This window comes from Manis pentadactyla, chromosome 5 (genome assembly GCF_030020395.1).
Source record: "Manis pentadactyla isolate mManPen7 chromosome 5, mManPen7.hap1, whole genome shotgun sequence".
Taxonomy (NCBI): Eukaryota; Metazoa; Chordata; class Mammalia; order Pholidota; family Manidae; genus Manis; species Manis pentadactyla.
Window position 1 is genome coordinate 155,785,385 of NC_080023.1, and position 12,861 is coordinate 155,798,245.

Here is a 12,861-nt window from a genome sequence, read left to right on the forward strand (position 1 = left end):
GTATGGTTAATACTGTTTCTGCTCTTCCACCAGCCTGAAAATATACTACTCTCCTCCATTTCATTACTCTTCCTCTTCCGGGCCTTGGAAATCTTAACTGTTACTGGTGAGGCACAACCAGGGTGCTTCACTGTCATTTTGTTTGGCTGTAAAGGTATAAACTGAATCTCTAATCCAGGTTTTGGGAATCGAGTAGTTTCATTACTTTCTGTTAACACTTCATAAGATTCAAGAACTACAGATCCATCTCTCTGTGCCCCATCCCAATCACAATCCAATCTTCCCTCTAAAGTAACCATTTATCCTGGTTTTTATAACCACTTCCTTGCATTTCTCAATGGCTTTCCATCTAGATTTGCATCCTTTACACTAGTGTAGTCTTGCCCATTAAAAAAAAATTTAAAGTCTTTAAGATACAACTTTTAAGTCTCTTTTAATTTACAGGTCCTCCACCCCACCCCACAACCAACCCTGTCTTTTTTTTTTTTAATTTCCCCTTACAATTAATTCATCTGTTGAGGAATCCAAGCATTTAACCTATAGAACTTCCCACAATCTGGTAATCTGGCTTTTGTTAATTACATACCTTGTCTTTAGGATTTGATCCCCTTGGCAAAACTTTGCTGGTGTTACGTTCTTCCATCAGGAGGCATGATATTTTTTTGGTTTTTGATGTTAGAAGCTATTAACTAACATTCAATGCCTATGTCAATGGGGTTGCAAAATGATTTTGTTTTCATTTGTAAGATAGAATAATTTCATAAAGACACAGTTCTTCTCATCTAATATAGGTTTCCTAGTGGCACAAGGAAGGCAGGACAAATGCTTAATTTTTTCCTTTTACTTATCCAGTTTTCAAGGTAATAATTTGGTTCCCTTTTAATTCTCATTTGACCAACTGGGTTTCCCTTTTAATATCATTATGAATACCTAGATTTAAATATATTTTCAGATTTTGATCCACTGTAATTCTTATCCTAATGAAGCTCAAACTGTCTATCTTTCATCAATGGGAGTCTCCAAGTTGAATCCTGAGTCCTTCTGAGATGACCCCAGTAGCCTTTGATAGTAGCTTCCTTGTTATCTAGTATCACAGAGTTCTAGGATCATCCAGAATATTTCCTGTCCTAAATCTAGATCAGCCACTTCTCTAAGAAACTCACGTTTTTTCTAATGCTTATAAATGGTATTATAAGATTATAGTCTGAGCTCATCCAGTATCATTGATACTGGATTGGTCACTGTTTCCAGACCTTTTAGTAGACATAAACATAGACATACACACATATGTTGTCGGGTAGCTGCGTCTGGGGAGGTCTCTCTCTGTGCACCAGGTGAAACCTCGAGGCAGGGTTCTTGACTCTGGATGAGAAAGAATCTCGAACAGGTCAGACAAGTGTGGGTAAGGAAGGAATTCATTAGAGCAAAAGCAGCAGGGAATGACAGCTGCCTTGCAGTCAGCAGAGAACAGAAAAAGTGCAGAGGGAGAGAGGGAAACTTCTTGGCTTAGGGCAGATTCCCTTGCCAACTCCTGAAGCCAGGGTCACCCGGCATTCTGTGTCTGCGTGGATCTGCACGGCATGGGGACTAGCCCCTACCACCCCAGGATCTGGGAGAGCCATGGAGAACAGGATAGAGTGAGATTATGTTCTGAGAACTTCCCAAAGAAAGGAGATTTTCAGGTAGGCTACTAAGAGCAGATCGCACAGCTGCAGTTTCATCCGGGTCACCCAGGCGACAGAAACTTGCAGGTCCAAATCTGAGCTCTTAGCAGCCCCTTCCTACTTATTAGGAGTAAGCAGAGACAAAGTGAAGACTTGGAAATAAAATGAAATAGCAAAGAGACAAAACGCAATAATTTGAGCAGTGAGAAAGCTTTATTTGAAAGTACGCACTTAAGGGAAGGAAGTGCAGGTGTCCTCAGAGAGGAGGTGTGCTGAAAGTTTGGAGATTCTGTCTTTCAAGGCTTTCAAGAATGGGGCAAAGAGTGGAGGGGGGGTTGTTGGGCATAGGCTTGACTTGTAGTCTCAAGATGCTTATCTCTGGTGAGACACTATGTCTCCTTTCCTTTATTATCAGTCCTCCAGCTAATTTTGCTAAATAAATCCAATACAAAGCATTTATTTATCTTGCTCTTCTCCAAGATAGTGGTTACCCTCAAGTAGTGGGAACATATCAGTTAAGACTGCTTGCCCTGCCTTAAGGTAGGCTGTTGGGTTATTGTCTGATTACCAGAGAATATGTTAAGAATTTTACTTCTCAACTGTCTGCCTTTTAAAATGGAATCTTAGCCTTAAGATGGGGTCCCTCCTGTTCTTACTATACTGTTTTATATCTCAGCACTTTTCATCATAAACAGGAAAAGCTAACCATGATGCTTGTCCCATGTCCCTGCCCCACCTCACATACATATATATACACACATTCAAACACCTATAGGGGCTAGGCAGGAAACAAATGACTGAAATGTGACAGAGACGAAGCATAAGGATTTTGGTAAACTTAGGGGGTAAGCCTTGTCCAAAGGAAGAGGTCTTCCAATTTTTCAAAAGTCAAGATGGCTTTTTAACATGAAAATGTTGACAGCTAATTGAAATAACTGAAGACCAATATCAAATAAAACAAGTCTGGGCCAGATATAGTCCATGGGCAATGTGCCTCAATCTTAAAATTTTAATCAGTAGTTATATCCCCAAAGTCACATTGTTACTAATATATAAAAATATTTAGGGAAGTAAGAAAATTCCAAGACTGCTTGAAGAAAAGCCAAACTATAATAAGAAGGAGAGAAATGTATAATTATCTCCCTCCTCCCAACTCTCTAAAGCATTAGGGGAAAAAAAGCACTTTCTATACAGAAACCATTTTCTTTCTAGGACATGAGAAAAAAGGAAAAATATTAGTTATCAGAAAAAACCCTTTTGAGAACATTCAAAAAAAACTCTATTTATAGAGAGTTGGAAACCTAACAAAAGTTTATTACCTGAACTCTCGGAATCTCACGATGAAACCCAAGAGATGTATTCTAAATGACAGGTAATTAGAGGCAACAAAACTGGTAAAACATTTATTGCACATGCAAGATCAAGCTCTTACCCTCATTTTTTACCTGTTCTAACAAGCAAGGAAGCTAATAGCATTGCCCCCTCCTGGAAGCAGAGACAGCAGAATGTTGCTGAGGAAAGAAAAGAGTTAAGATGTGACAGTCTAAATAAGGCCCCAAAGAAAGCCTGGGGAAGGGACCAGTTATCAAGAAAGACTTGGTTGAGGTTTGGCTCCTCTGGTGTAAGCCAGTATCACGTGATCTGCTCCAAAGCTCCAGAAAGTATAAACACCACAGGATTAACCTTTTCAATTCAAAGACAAGAGGTCAGATTGGGTTAAAGCAAAACCCCTTAGAGTACTCAAGGTATTTTCTCCTGGTTTCTGTTACTATTTTTTCAAACAAAATTAGTACCTCAAACCATCTAAGGGGGTCCAAGGCTTTAGGAATCCCAAGAAAAAGGAAGAAGGAACTAGAGCCTTCCCTGACTGAACCTCTGTCAGTTTCACAGCTTCAGCCTCAGGTACTGTGCACTCAGCATATCCTTCCTTCACTGTGACCTCTTGGTCCTCTGTGCTTTAGGGCCCTCTATTTTTTCCTGCATGCTATCAGATCATAACATTTTAAGTTTGTCCCTGATTTGAAAACTAAGTCCTAAGCCAAGGTCAGAGGAAAAGTAAAGTTCAGGGAGGGGAATAGATGGGCTTAAACTACCATTCTCATAAGTGACTCACCAGGGAGCCAGATGCAGCACCCCCTTCTTTGATCCTGAAGCTTTCCTGTGTCTCAAGTAAGGAAGAGAAAAGCAGCTTTGCCCCGACACTGATCAGATATTAGCATGTCCACCACCTGCCTTTGTACCCTCTAGAAAGTCCACCAGCAGAACAGAGGCAGATTTGTTCTGTCAAAGGAGAAAATATAAACTAACTTTTACAGTTCCTCTGATTCTAGAATATGAATTTTCTTTTCCCATCATCACCCCAAGTACCTCCAGACTGGTGACCAGGCCTTTTCTATGAATACTTGAACAGTAATAACCATACCAATATGTATTAAACTCTTACCATACTCTGTTCTAAATACTTGACATGTATTAACCCTTTGCAGTAGCTACTATTATATTACCCCCATTTTATAGATGAGGAAACAGAGGCATAAAGAAGTTAAGGAGTTACCTCCCAGAGTCACAGAGCTAGTAAGAATCTAAGCCAAGACAACTTCAGTTCCTATATTCTATTTCCCAACTTTTTTACTATAAAATATTCACACATGCAGAAAAGTAGAAAGAATAATACAATAATCAAACATACATCTGCCACTTAAATATTAACACCCTGCCATTTTTAAATCTGTGTGTATAATTTTTCTGCGTGTATGAAATTTCTACACACCGAGATACTTCTCCCCAAAACACTTCTGCTTGCAGTTCCTAACAATGACATACCACAACACTATTATCACACCCAAGAAATCAGTAATTCCCTATCACTATCTAATATCTAATCTATCTTCAAAATACTCTAAATGTCCCCAAAACATCCTTTATAACTGTTTTTTTACAAACCAGAATCTGATCAAGACTCACCTATTTAATCAGGTTACTGTTTCTTTAATCTAGACCAGTCCCTCCACTTTTTCTTTTTCCATGACATTGACTTTTTGAAGTGAACCCGACCAGGTGCCTTATAGATTGTCCTACATTCTGGTTGTTTTATTGTTTCCTCATGTTATCATTTAACTTGTTCTTCTGCTCATGTACTTCCTAAACACCAGAAGTCAGATCAAAGGCTTTAATTAAGGCTAACATTTTGGGCAAAGACACTTTGGAGTTGAGGCTGTTGCTTTGTGCTGCATCATATCCAGAAACACATCAAGTCAGGTTGTCCCACTGTCAGCGACGCTGAGTTGGACTGCTTGGGTACGGTGGTAACCGTCAGAGCACTTCTTTGTAAAGATACAAGGTACATTTTCCCCCTTGGCTACTAGCAAATAATAGGGTATACAGGGGACAGGGGGGAGGTAATAGTCTGACACCATGCAAATGCAAATATCCTATTGTCCAAATACCTTTCATCTAAGATTTCAGCATCCATTGATGATCTTTGCTGGACTGAATAATTTCACTGGTGATTTATCATTCTGTAATTCCTTCTACAGTTATAAGCTCGAGTTTTTCTGTAAAGAGCTTTCCTTCCTCAACTAGGGAAAAACTATAGCTCCTTTTTAAAAGACAGCGTAACTACTTAGTTCTTTCCTTTTGATTATTGATTTTCAGAGTAATAAACTGGTAAAATAGCCACATCTAATGATGGCATATATATTTTTTTCTCCTTGCCCCTTTAACAAGCATCACTATGGACATAAGGATTTTTATTTACTCAGTTTTATAATTACTTGCAGTCATTAATCTTTTGCTGATCAGAATATCCTAAATTTAGCCAGTAGGAACTCCTTTGGCTGATTCCGCTGTTCTTTTGATGTAGCGTCATTAATCTTTGAGATTGCTTTGCTTTCTGTGTTAAGATGTCCCAGGCAAGCCTGTGCTCTTACGTACTACATTACACAACCTTTCCTAGAGGGAAGTATGTGGGTGGAGGGTACAGAAAAAACCTGAGAAAAGAAAATGTCAAGAGCAGATTTATCACTTCCTTGAGGCTATCAAATCCATTGTGATTTGGGGCTTGAAAGGATTATTAAGATTATCAGATCCAGCTACCCATGCTGATGCTTACAGGTTTGTTAAGACTCCTCAACAAGGTTCCATTCTGCCTGTCGCTTAAACACCACGATCCACAGGGAACTCTCCACATTGTCACGGCGCTGCTTTACACTGAGCTGCTTTAGTTCTAGTTTTTCTTCTAGGAGCCCATGGATCTCTGTAAAACTCAAGTCAAATGGGTCCACTTAATGATGTCTGAGGAACTCAGCACTAAAGGATAATTTCCTCTTCTGTTCCCTCCCTCATATTTAAACAAGTGGGTTTATTTCCTGGATGTGACTGGATTGATTTTCCAAATACCCTATCATGACTCACAAGGCCCTAATGCCTTTCAAGGCCATTTCACATACTTACATAAAAACATGTAAATACAGTATGGGCTGGGATTTTCATTTCTACGTAAATGGGACCCTTAAATTCATCTCAAACTCTTCCCAGTCCTGTTCCCCTGTTCCCACAGCCAACTCTACCTCCTAGAATTCTCCATCCAGTCCCTCATCTCTCCATTTCCCCTGACACTGGTTTTGGACCCTGATCTAATACAAAGGTCTAACCTTTCCCAACCTCAGTTCCTCTGTGACATGACACTTCAATCCATGACACAGGCTGCTGCAGGAGCAGCCTTCCTGCAGCACGGCCCTGCTCTGCAACCTTCCACGGTTGTGTATCTGCAGAGTCTAGCAAACTGTTTAGCATACTGAAGGTGCTCAGTAAATACTGGGAGGGAGGGGCTGAATAAGTGACTGGCTGAGCTGCTTGACTTCATGACTCAGTTGTACTGCCCATTATTGCCAGAAGGAAATTTCCTTGAGTTTTATACAAAAGCTATTTTACATAAAAGAGTCTTTAGAAAATAGCTTGGCAAACCATTAAAAAAATTTCAGTCATTTCATGTGTACAAATACGTATTTTTTTATAGTATAAAAAAGCCAACTGATAAATAGTTGTACAAAAAATCTGTTTTGTGCACTCTTCTTAGTACTCAAACTTTCCAAAGAATAAACTGTAAATATGAAGTAAGAAAGTAAGTAGAAGCAGCACATTGTTATGTAGAAAAATGATCAGATGCAACAAGAATCTAGAAAGCAAACCAAAGTAAAATAACTTCAAAGAATGATGATACATTCATTAAGCTAACATTCAAATCAAACTAGGGCTGACAGCCTGGGAGGAAATAGTTCGTTTCAGTTTAGACACTGATAGTGGCACTACAAATTGGTTCAGTCTTTCTGTGAACACTTCGGTATTGCACAGTAACAACAATAAAACTTCTCACACCTTTGGGACCAATGATTCAGCTAGAGGGACACACCTGAAGGAAATAACTTAAAGAAAAACAAACTTCTGTAATATTTATATTAGTGACAACTAGGGCACATCTTAAATTCCCCAAACAGGAAAAAGCCCAAGAGAGACCAAGCTAACCAGTATCACTGTGTACATCAACACAGAGATATATTATGAAGTCACTTAAAATGAAAAGCATATGACGGAGAAGACAAGTAATGACTCTACAGCATCTTACTATGCTGATGGACAGTGATTGCAATGGGGTGGGGGGGACTTAATATGGGTGAATGCTGAAACCACAATTTTCTCAAGTGAAACCTTCATAAGATTGCATATCAGTGATACCTTAATTTTAAAAAATGACAAGTATATGGCTTATTTCAATAAATGGAGGTAAACACTTAGTTTTAGCAACAATGCTTAAAGAACAAGGACTCTGAAATCAGACATTTCTTGGCTTGAATCTTGGTACTGACCCCTATATGCTTTTAAGAAATGTTTCTCTTCTAAGAATGGATTTGGACCATGCAGGACCTGCAAGCAGTTACTTGTTCTTGAGAAGATGTATATATTCTTATTTGAGTAGAAAAGAGAGATGGTTAGAGAGCAGGCCCTTGTGTCAGACTGCCCAAGTTCATATCTCAGAAATATCACTTGCTGGCCATGTGACAAAGCAAGTGACTACTCTTCTCAACATTCTGCTTGCAATTATGATGTGTCTAATATGGCTAATACTAGACTAATACATGATTAATAATATGACCTCCCCAACAAAGTTCTTCTGAGGTTGAAATGAGATGATGCCTGTAGAGCACTTAGAATAGTGTCTGGAATGTAGTTAGTTCTCAGTAAATGTCAGCAATTTGTATTCTTCAATTAATATTTACTGATCACCCGCTCTAGTCCAAGCACTGCATCAGGTTACACACACTACATTTAATTCCTATAAGAACCTTACAAGGTGAGTGTTGTTACACAGAAAAGTTAAAGAAATGATCTCAGAGAGGAGTCTATGAATAGTAGGTAAGAAAAGGAGAATGCAAGATGTTGGTAGATCCCAATTACAAATACGTAAAGTGAAATGCACTCTACATCTGTAATGATATGCACAATTATAACTTAATGATTATTAGGCTCACTTTGTTAAGTTAGTCAAGTTTTTCTGTTTGTATTTTTAAGTAGAAGCAAGCAAGTGTGAGTTAGAGGACCCAGTCCCATTGCCTTTCTTGAGCCATGCCCTTCCTTCCCTCAAGTAGGGATGAGGCCATGTATTAAATGTCAGCCAGTGCTTACCTGGAGAAGATAGAGGAGTCCTGGGACAAACAAGGTGAGTGGGTACAGAGACTGGTATGTTGCTAACGCAAGAAAAATAGCGCTGAGGAAGGCACTACCTATAAAAAGAAATAAATGTATGGAATAATCCAGCCTCATTAATCAGGATTAGACTCAGTGAGTTCCCAAAACAAGAAACTTCCATAACTGCTCCAATAATTACCTGTCAAATGTCTCCTGGTACATAAGGTACCATGCAAACTCACACAGAGTGAGAGCTTCTTGGCTTGATTTCTGAGGGAAGGAAGTCAAGGAAGCCAAACCATTTACTTTTAGCAATCTGAGACACCACAGGTATATTTCTTGTAAAATTTTCATGCCCAGAAAGATTTTACAAAACTTCAGATCAAAAATGAATAAAGAGATCAAGTCTATTAACATCCATGTCCTATTTAGCATACCAACTGATTAAGCCTACAATTATTGCTTTTGCTATTCAGAGCTGTGAAACCTGTACCTTTGGATATTGTAATACCCCACCATTATTTAAATAACAACCCTTCCTTATATACTATCTTCAGGCCATTGTTTATTATTTCAAGTTAAAGTATGTTAATTTGTATTAATAATGTCCTCATTCCCTACCTACATAAAATGGGCAACTATGGAATTATTAAATATGATCTTATAAAGACTTTGAAGTGATATGGAAAGATATTTATAACATCCTATTGAAGATTATAAAAGATATATATTATGATCCCTTTTTTTAAAAAATGCATAAACACATTTAAAAAAAAGATTAAAAAGCTAGACTACAAAGGTCTCTGGTAGTTTTCTCTGGATCATCAGATTATGTATAATTTTTCATTTTTGCTTCTCTGTACTTTCTAAACTTTCTATAATGAATATGCTTGGTTTTTATCATAAGAAAAAACTAATTTCTTTTTTTAAAAACCAAAGTTATTCCCTTTCAGATGATTTAAGACAACAGAGTACCCTGAACCATGGCTAGAGAAACTTAGTTTACAACAAAGGTTTCAAAGTGGCCCAGAAATCAGTAGAGTACAATTGGTAGTCCAAGGCTGGGATCTTATAATCATGTTTCATAAAATAACAGTATTCATGGTCACTCATGTTAGTGCAGGGTCACCTGTTCACTGAAAATGACAGACATCCTCTCAGTGGTGTTACACAAACAGGAACTAGTTACTACACTCAGTCCAAGGAGTTTTATCTTCTTCCAAACCAGCTCCAGAGAAAAAGAGAAGAAAAAAACAGGAAGAACTTTTAAATTTAGCATGATTTTCTACAGAGACTGGGGGTGGCAGAGAGAAGAGCCCCATTTGTCTGTTACCAGAAGAGGGAGGCTAATGTTCCAAATACATCCATTCTTACAAATGTGTTGAAAACAAATACATGACTTTCGCCTCTCTCCCCTGGAAGACACCAGGGGATGAAATAAACACAGCTGCATCCTGTCCTAATTGCCTGTGATCAGCAATTACTTGTCTGGAGCAATGGCACAAGAGAAGGAATGGCTCACAGCATTATAGGATGGACTTGTGAGTTTCAAAATACTTGCTCCCAAGATCTGTAGTCTTCCTTCCTTAGATGAAATCATTAGGAAGGAAAAATCTGCTCCTTCTACTATTCTTTCTACCAGTATGTGGCATCAACATCTCCCCTATTCCTCACCCTCCAGCTCCCACACTCCTTCCACCAGTCACCACTCAGCCGATTCCAGTGCCTGATCTCTTAATTCATTCAATATTGCTACTCTTTCTCTCTTACCCAATTGCCTGTGAGTTTCTCAAGGGCAATAAACCTCTCAACTTTCAATCTCCAAGACCTAGCACAGTGCCTGGCACATATGATAAATGAATGAACATCACTCAGTGATACATATGAAATCCTCCTTAAAAATCCACACATATTAAAGGAAGCTAGTGTTCTTTACTGATACATAATTTGACATACAACATTATATTCGTTTCAGTTATACAACTTTATGATTTGATATTTGTGTATATTGCTAAACGATCACCACAGTAAGTCTAGTTGAAACCAACTGGAATAGCAGTTGAGGACTTGTGGCAGGGGGCTGGGCACAGAGTGCTCTCTGTGAAATAGAGTATCAGATGGCTGAAGCCTGTGGTGCCGGGGGGAGAGATGTCATGCTGCAACAGTTGGGAGCTGGTGTGTGGGATGCTAGGGAAGGTGTGGATGGGCACATGCACAGTCTGAGCAGAAGTGAGGGGGAGAACAGAGGCACACAGAGACTCAGACAAGACTGATATAGCAAGAAGGGACAAGAAGAATGGGTTAGGAAGGCAGAAGGAAGATACATCCTTGGGGAAGGGTGATGAAAAATAAAAGTTAATGGTGGTTTCAAATATTTTAGATCAACCGTGCAAAAAGCAAACATTTTTGAAAGGCCTGATCTGTGCCAAGCCTGTGCTGGGTGCCAGGGAGACTGGTGACTGAGACAGTCTTTGTCCTCAGGGAGCTCCCAGTAAACAATGATGAAAACAGGAGTAACTAATGAAGGAAGTATACCTCGCCCCACAGGGAGGCTGACCCCTGAGTTTTGAACAATGAGTAAGCAATCCCGCCCACCAGGACAAGGGAACAGCCTGTGCACAGGCAAGAGGGTGAAACTGGATGGTGGGCTGGGGGTGGAGGGTGGGGACTCTAAGTAGCTAACATGGCAAGAACAGGGTGAGAGTTGGGAGAAATGGCTGGAAGAGCGCACAAAAGGCACTCTTGCGGATGTTGGTAACTTTCTGTTCCTTAATCTGAGTGTGGTTACCTATCATTTTGTGAAAATTCACTGAACTGTACATTAATGATTTGTGCCCTTCTCTGTATATATATTATACTTCAATATAAAGTTACAATCTATAGAGTGTCAGCAAGCAGGTAGATGGGGCTGGATCAGGGAGGGCTTGGCTTGCACAATCATCCAAAAACATCTACCTGCAGGCCTAGACATGACTCCTCAGATAATACTGGAAATGGCCACCCCATCTAGGCATGAGGTAGGGCATCCTGCTCATCTAACCAGGGGGAACCAGGCCAAGAAGACTGGATTTTATCAAAAGATATAATCTACTGTTTTCCTGCTAGTTCAGCTCAGATACTCAGACAATGGTTTTCAGTACAAGCCCTAGTCTTTGGCCTTATCACAGGAATATTAAAGTAAATCAGTCAAATGTATGTGAGCACTGGCTATATCTGGCTGCATTATCTACCCAGTCTAGCTTTGAATATCCTTTCCAACTCTCTGTGACAGGGTGAAGGCCAAAACAAGCAAGACCTGGGGTAGCACTCTCCCTCTAGGGGCTGCATCTTGAAGTGATCTGGGCCTGAGTGGGTGGCTTAGCTACAGAATAGAACAAGAATGTAGACAAGGTGGGGCTCTGGGGGCTGTTCAACATATGAACTTCAAGTGCAGGAGCAGAGACTGGGTCACAGACAGTGACTTATACCAGGAGAGGCAGTGGGACAGACTGGAATGTGGTCAAAAGGGCTGAGGTCCCACAGGCCACTCAGAAGAGGAAGTTGCACTAGAGTCTGTGCCACAAGCAAAACTGCTGGGGGGAAGGAGGTGATGCTAGGGCCTGGCCCAATGGACTACACTCCTTGCCAGGTACTCTTTTAACAGGGCAGGCTCTCTCAGAGTAGTCCATTTGTGTCCCTGATGATGGTAATTTACTGAGCACGCCCTCTGTTCCAGCCACACTGGAAGCACTTTACTGGTATTAAGTCCTGCTAATAACTCCATGAAGTGGGTACTATCACTACCCCCATTTTACAGATAAGGGAATGGAAGGGCAGAGAGGTTAATTGTCCAGGGTCACAAAAGTAGTGAATAATAGTAATAGGATTTGAACCTAGACAGTCTCATTCCAGACCCCACACTCTTTAACTGCATCACTATGCTACTTTCTTGATCCCAATCTACGGCTGTACCATAAAAATCACAGTAAGTAGAGCCACTATTTGTTAAGTGGGCTCTGCTAAGGAGGCATGCTAAGCATTTTATTTTTATTTATCCCTCCACTAATCCATGAAGCAGGTATTATCTCTGTGAGCAAAATGAAGTTCTTGAGGCTGTGTGATTTACCCGAGGCTACAGAACGGGTATCTAGAAATTGCAGGTTTTGCAGTTGAGCTGATCTGACAAAACCCCAGGTTCCTTCACCCTAGGGTTCTTAGCTCCTCTATGACTCCCTTCACTGGCAGGGCTTTCCCCGAGGGGGACCCCATATGGAAGTGAAGGGCTCATCAGGACTCAGGGTCATCACTCTGCCACCATTCTTCCAGGGCTAGGCTCCAGGAAGAGAACATCTCATTTCAACTTTCTCCCAGTTTCCCCCAGAAGGCTCACGGAGATATCATCAGTCCTGAGGGGTCTTTCAAAATGGGGGATATTATTAAGAGTAAGCACGAGCACCACCATTTCCTGAGCATTTAGCACCATACTAAGTGCTTTATATGCGCCAGCTCATTCATCCTTTACATTCACTCTATG

At 40.2% G+C, this 12,861-nt stretch overlaps 1 protein-coding gene across 3 annotated transcripts in view; it reads right to left on the bottom strand.

Moving 5' to 3' along the window:
* Nucleotides 1-12,861, bottom strand: part of PIGU (phosphatidylinositol glycan anchor biosynthesis class U) — a 112,947-nt gene that overhangs the window by 49,145 nt on the left and 50,941 nt on the right. For all 3 annotated transcript variants that reach the window (XM_036902517.2, XM_057502927.1, XM_036902518.2), the window contains one exon: nt 8,346-8,443. In XM_036902517.2, the coding sequence (XP_036758412.2) occupies nt 8,346-8,443 (98 nt within the window). The remainder of the gene's footprint in view (nt 1-8,345; nt 8,444-12,861) is intronic.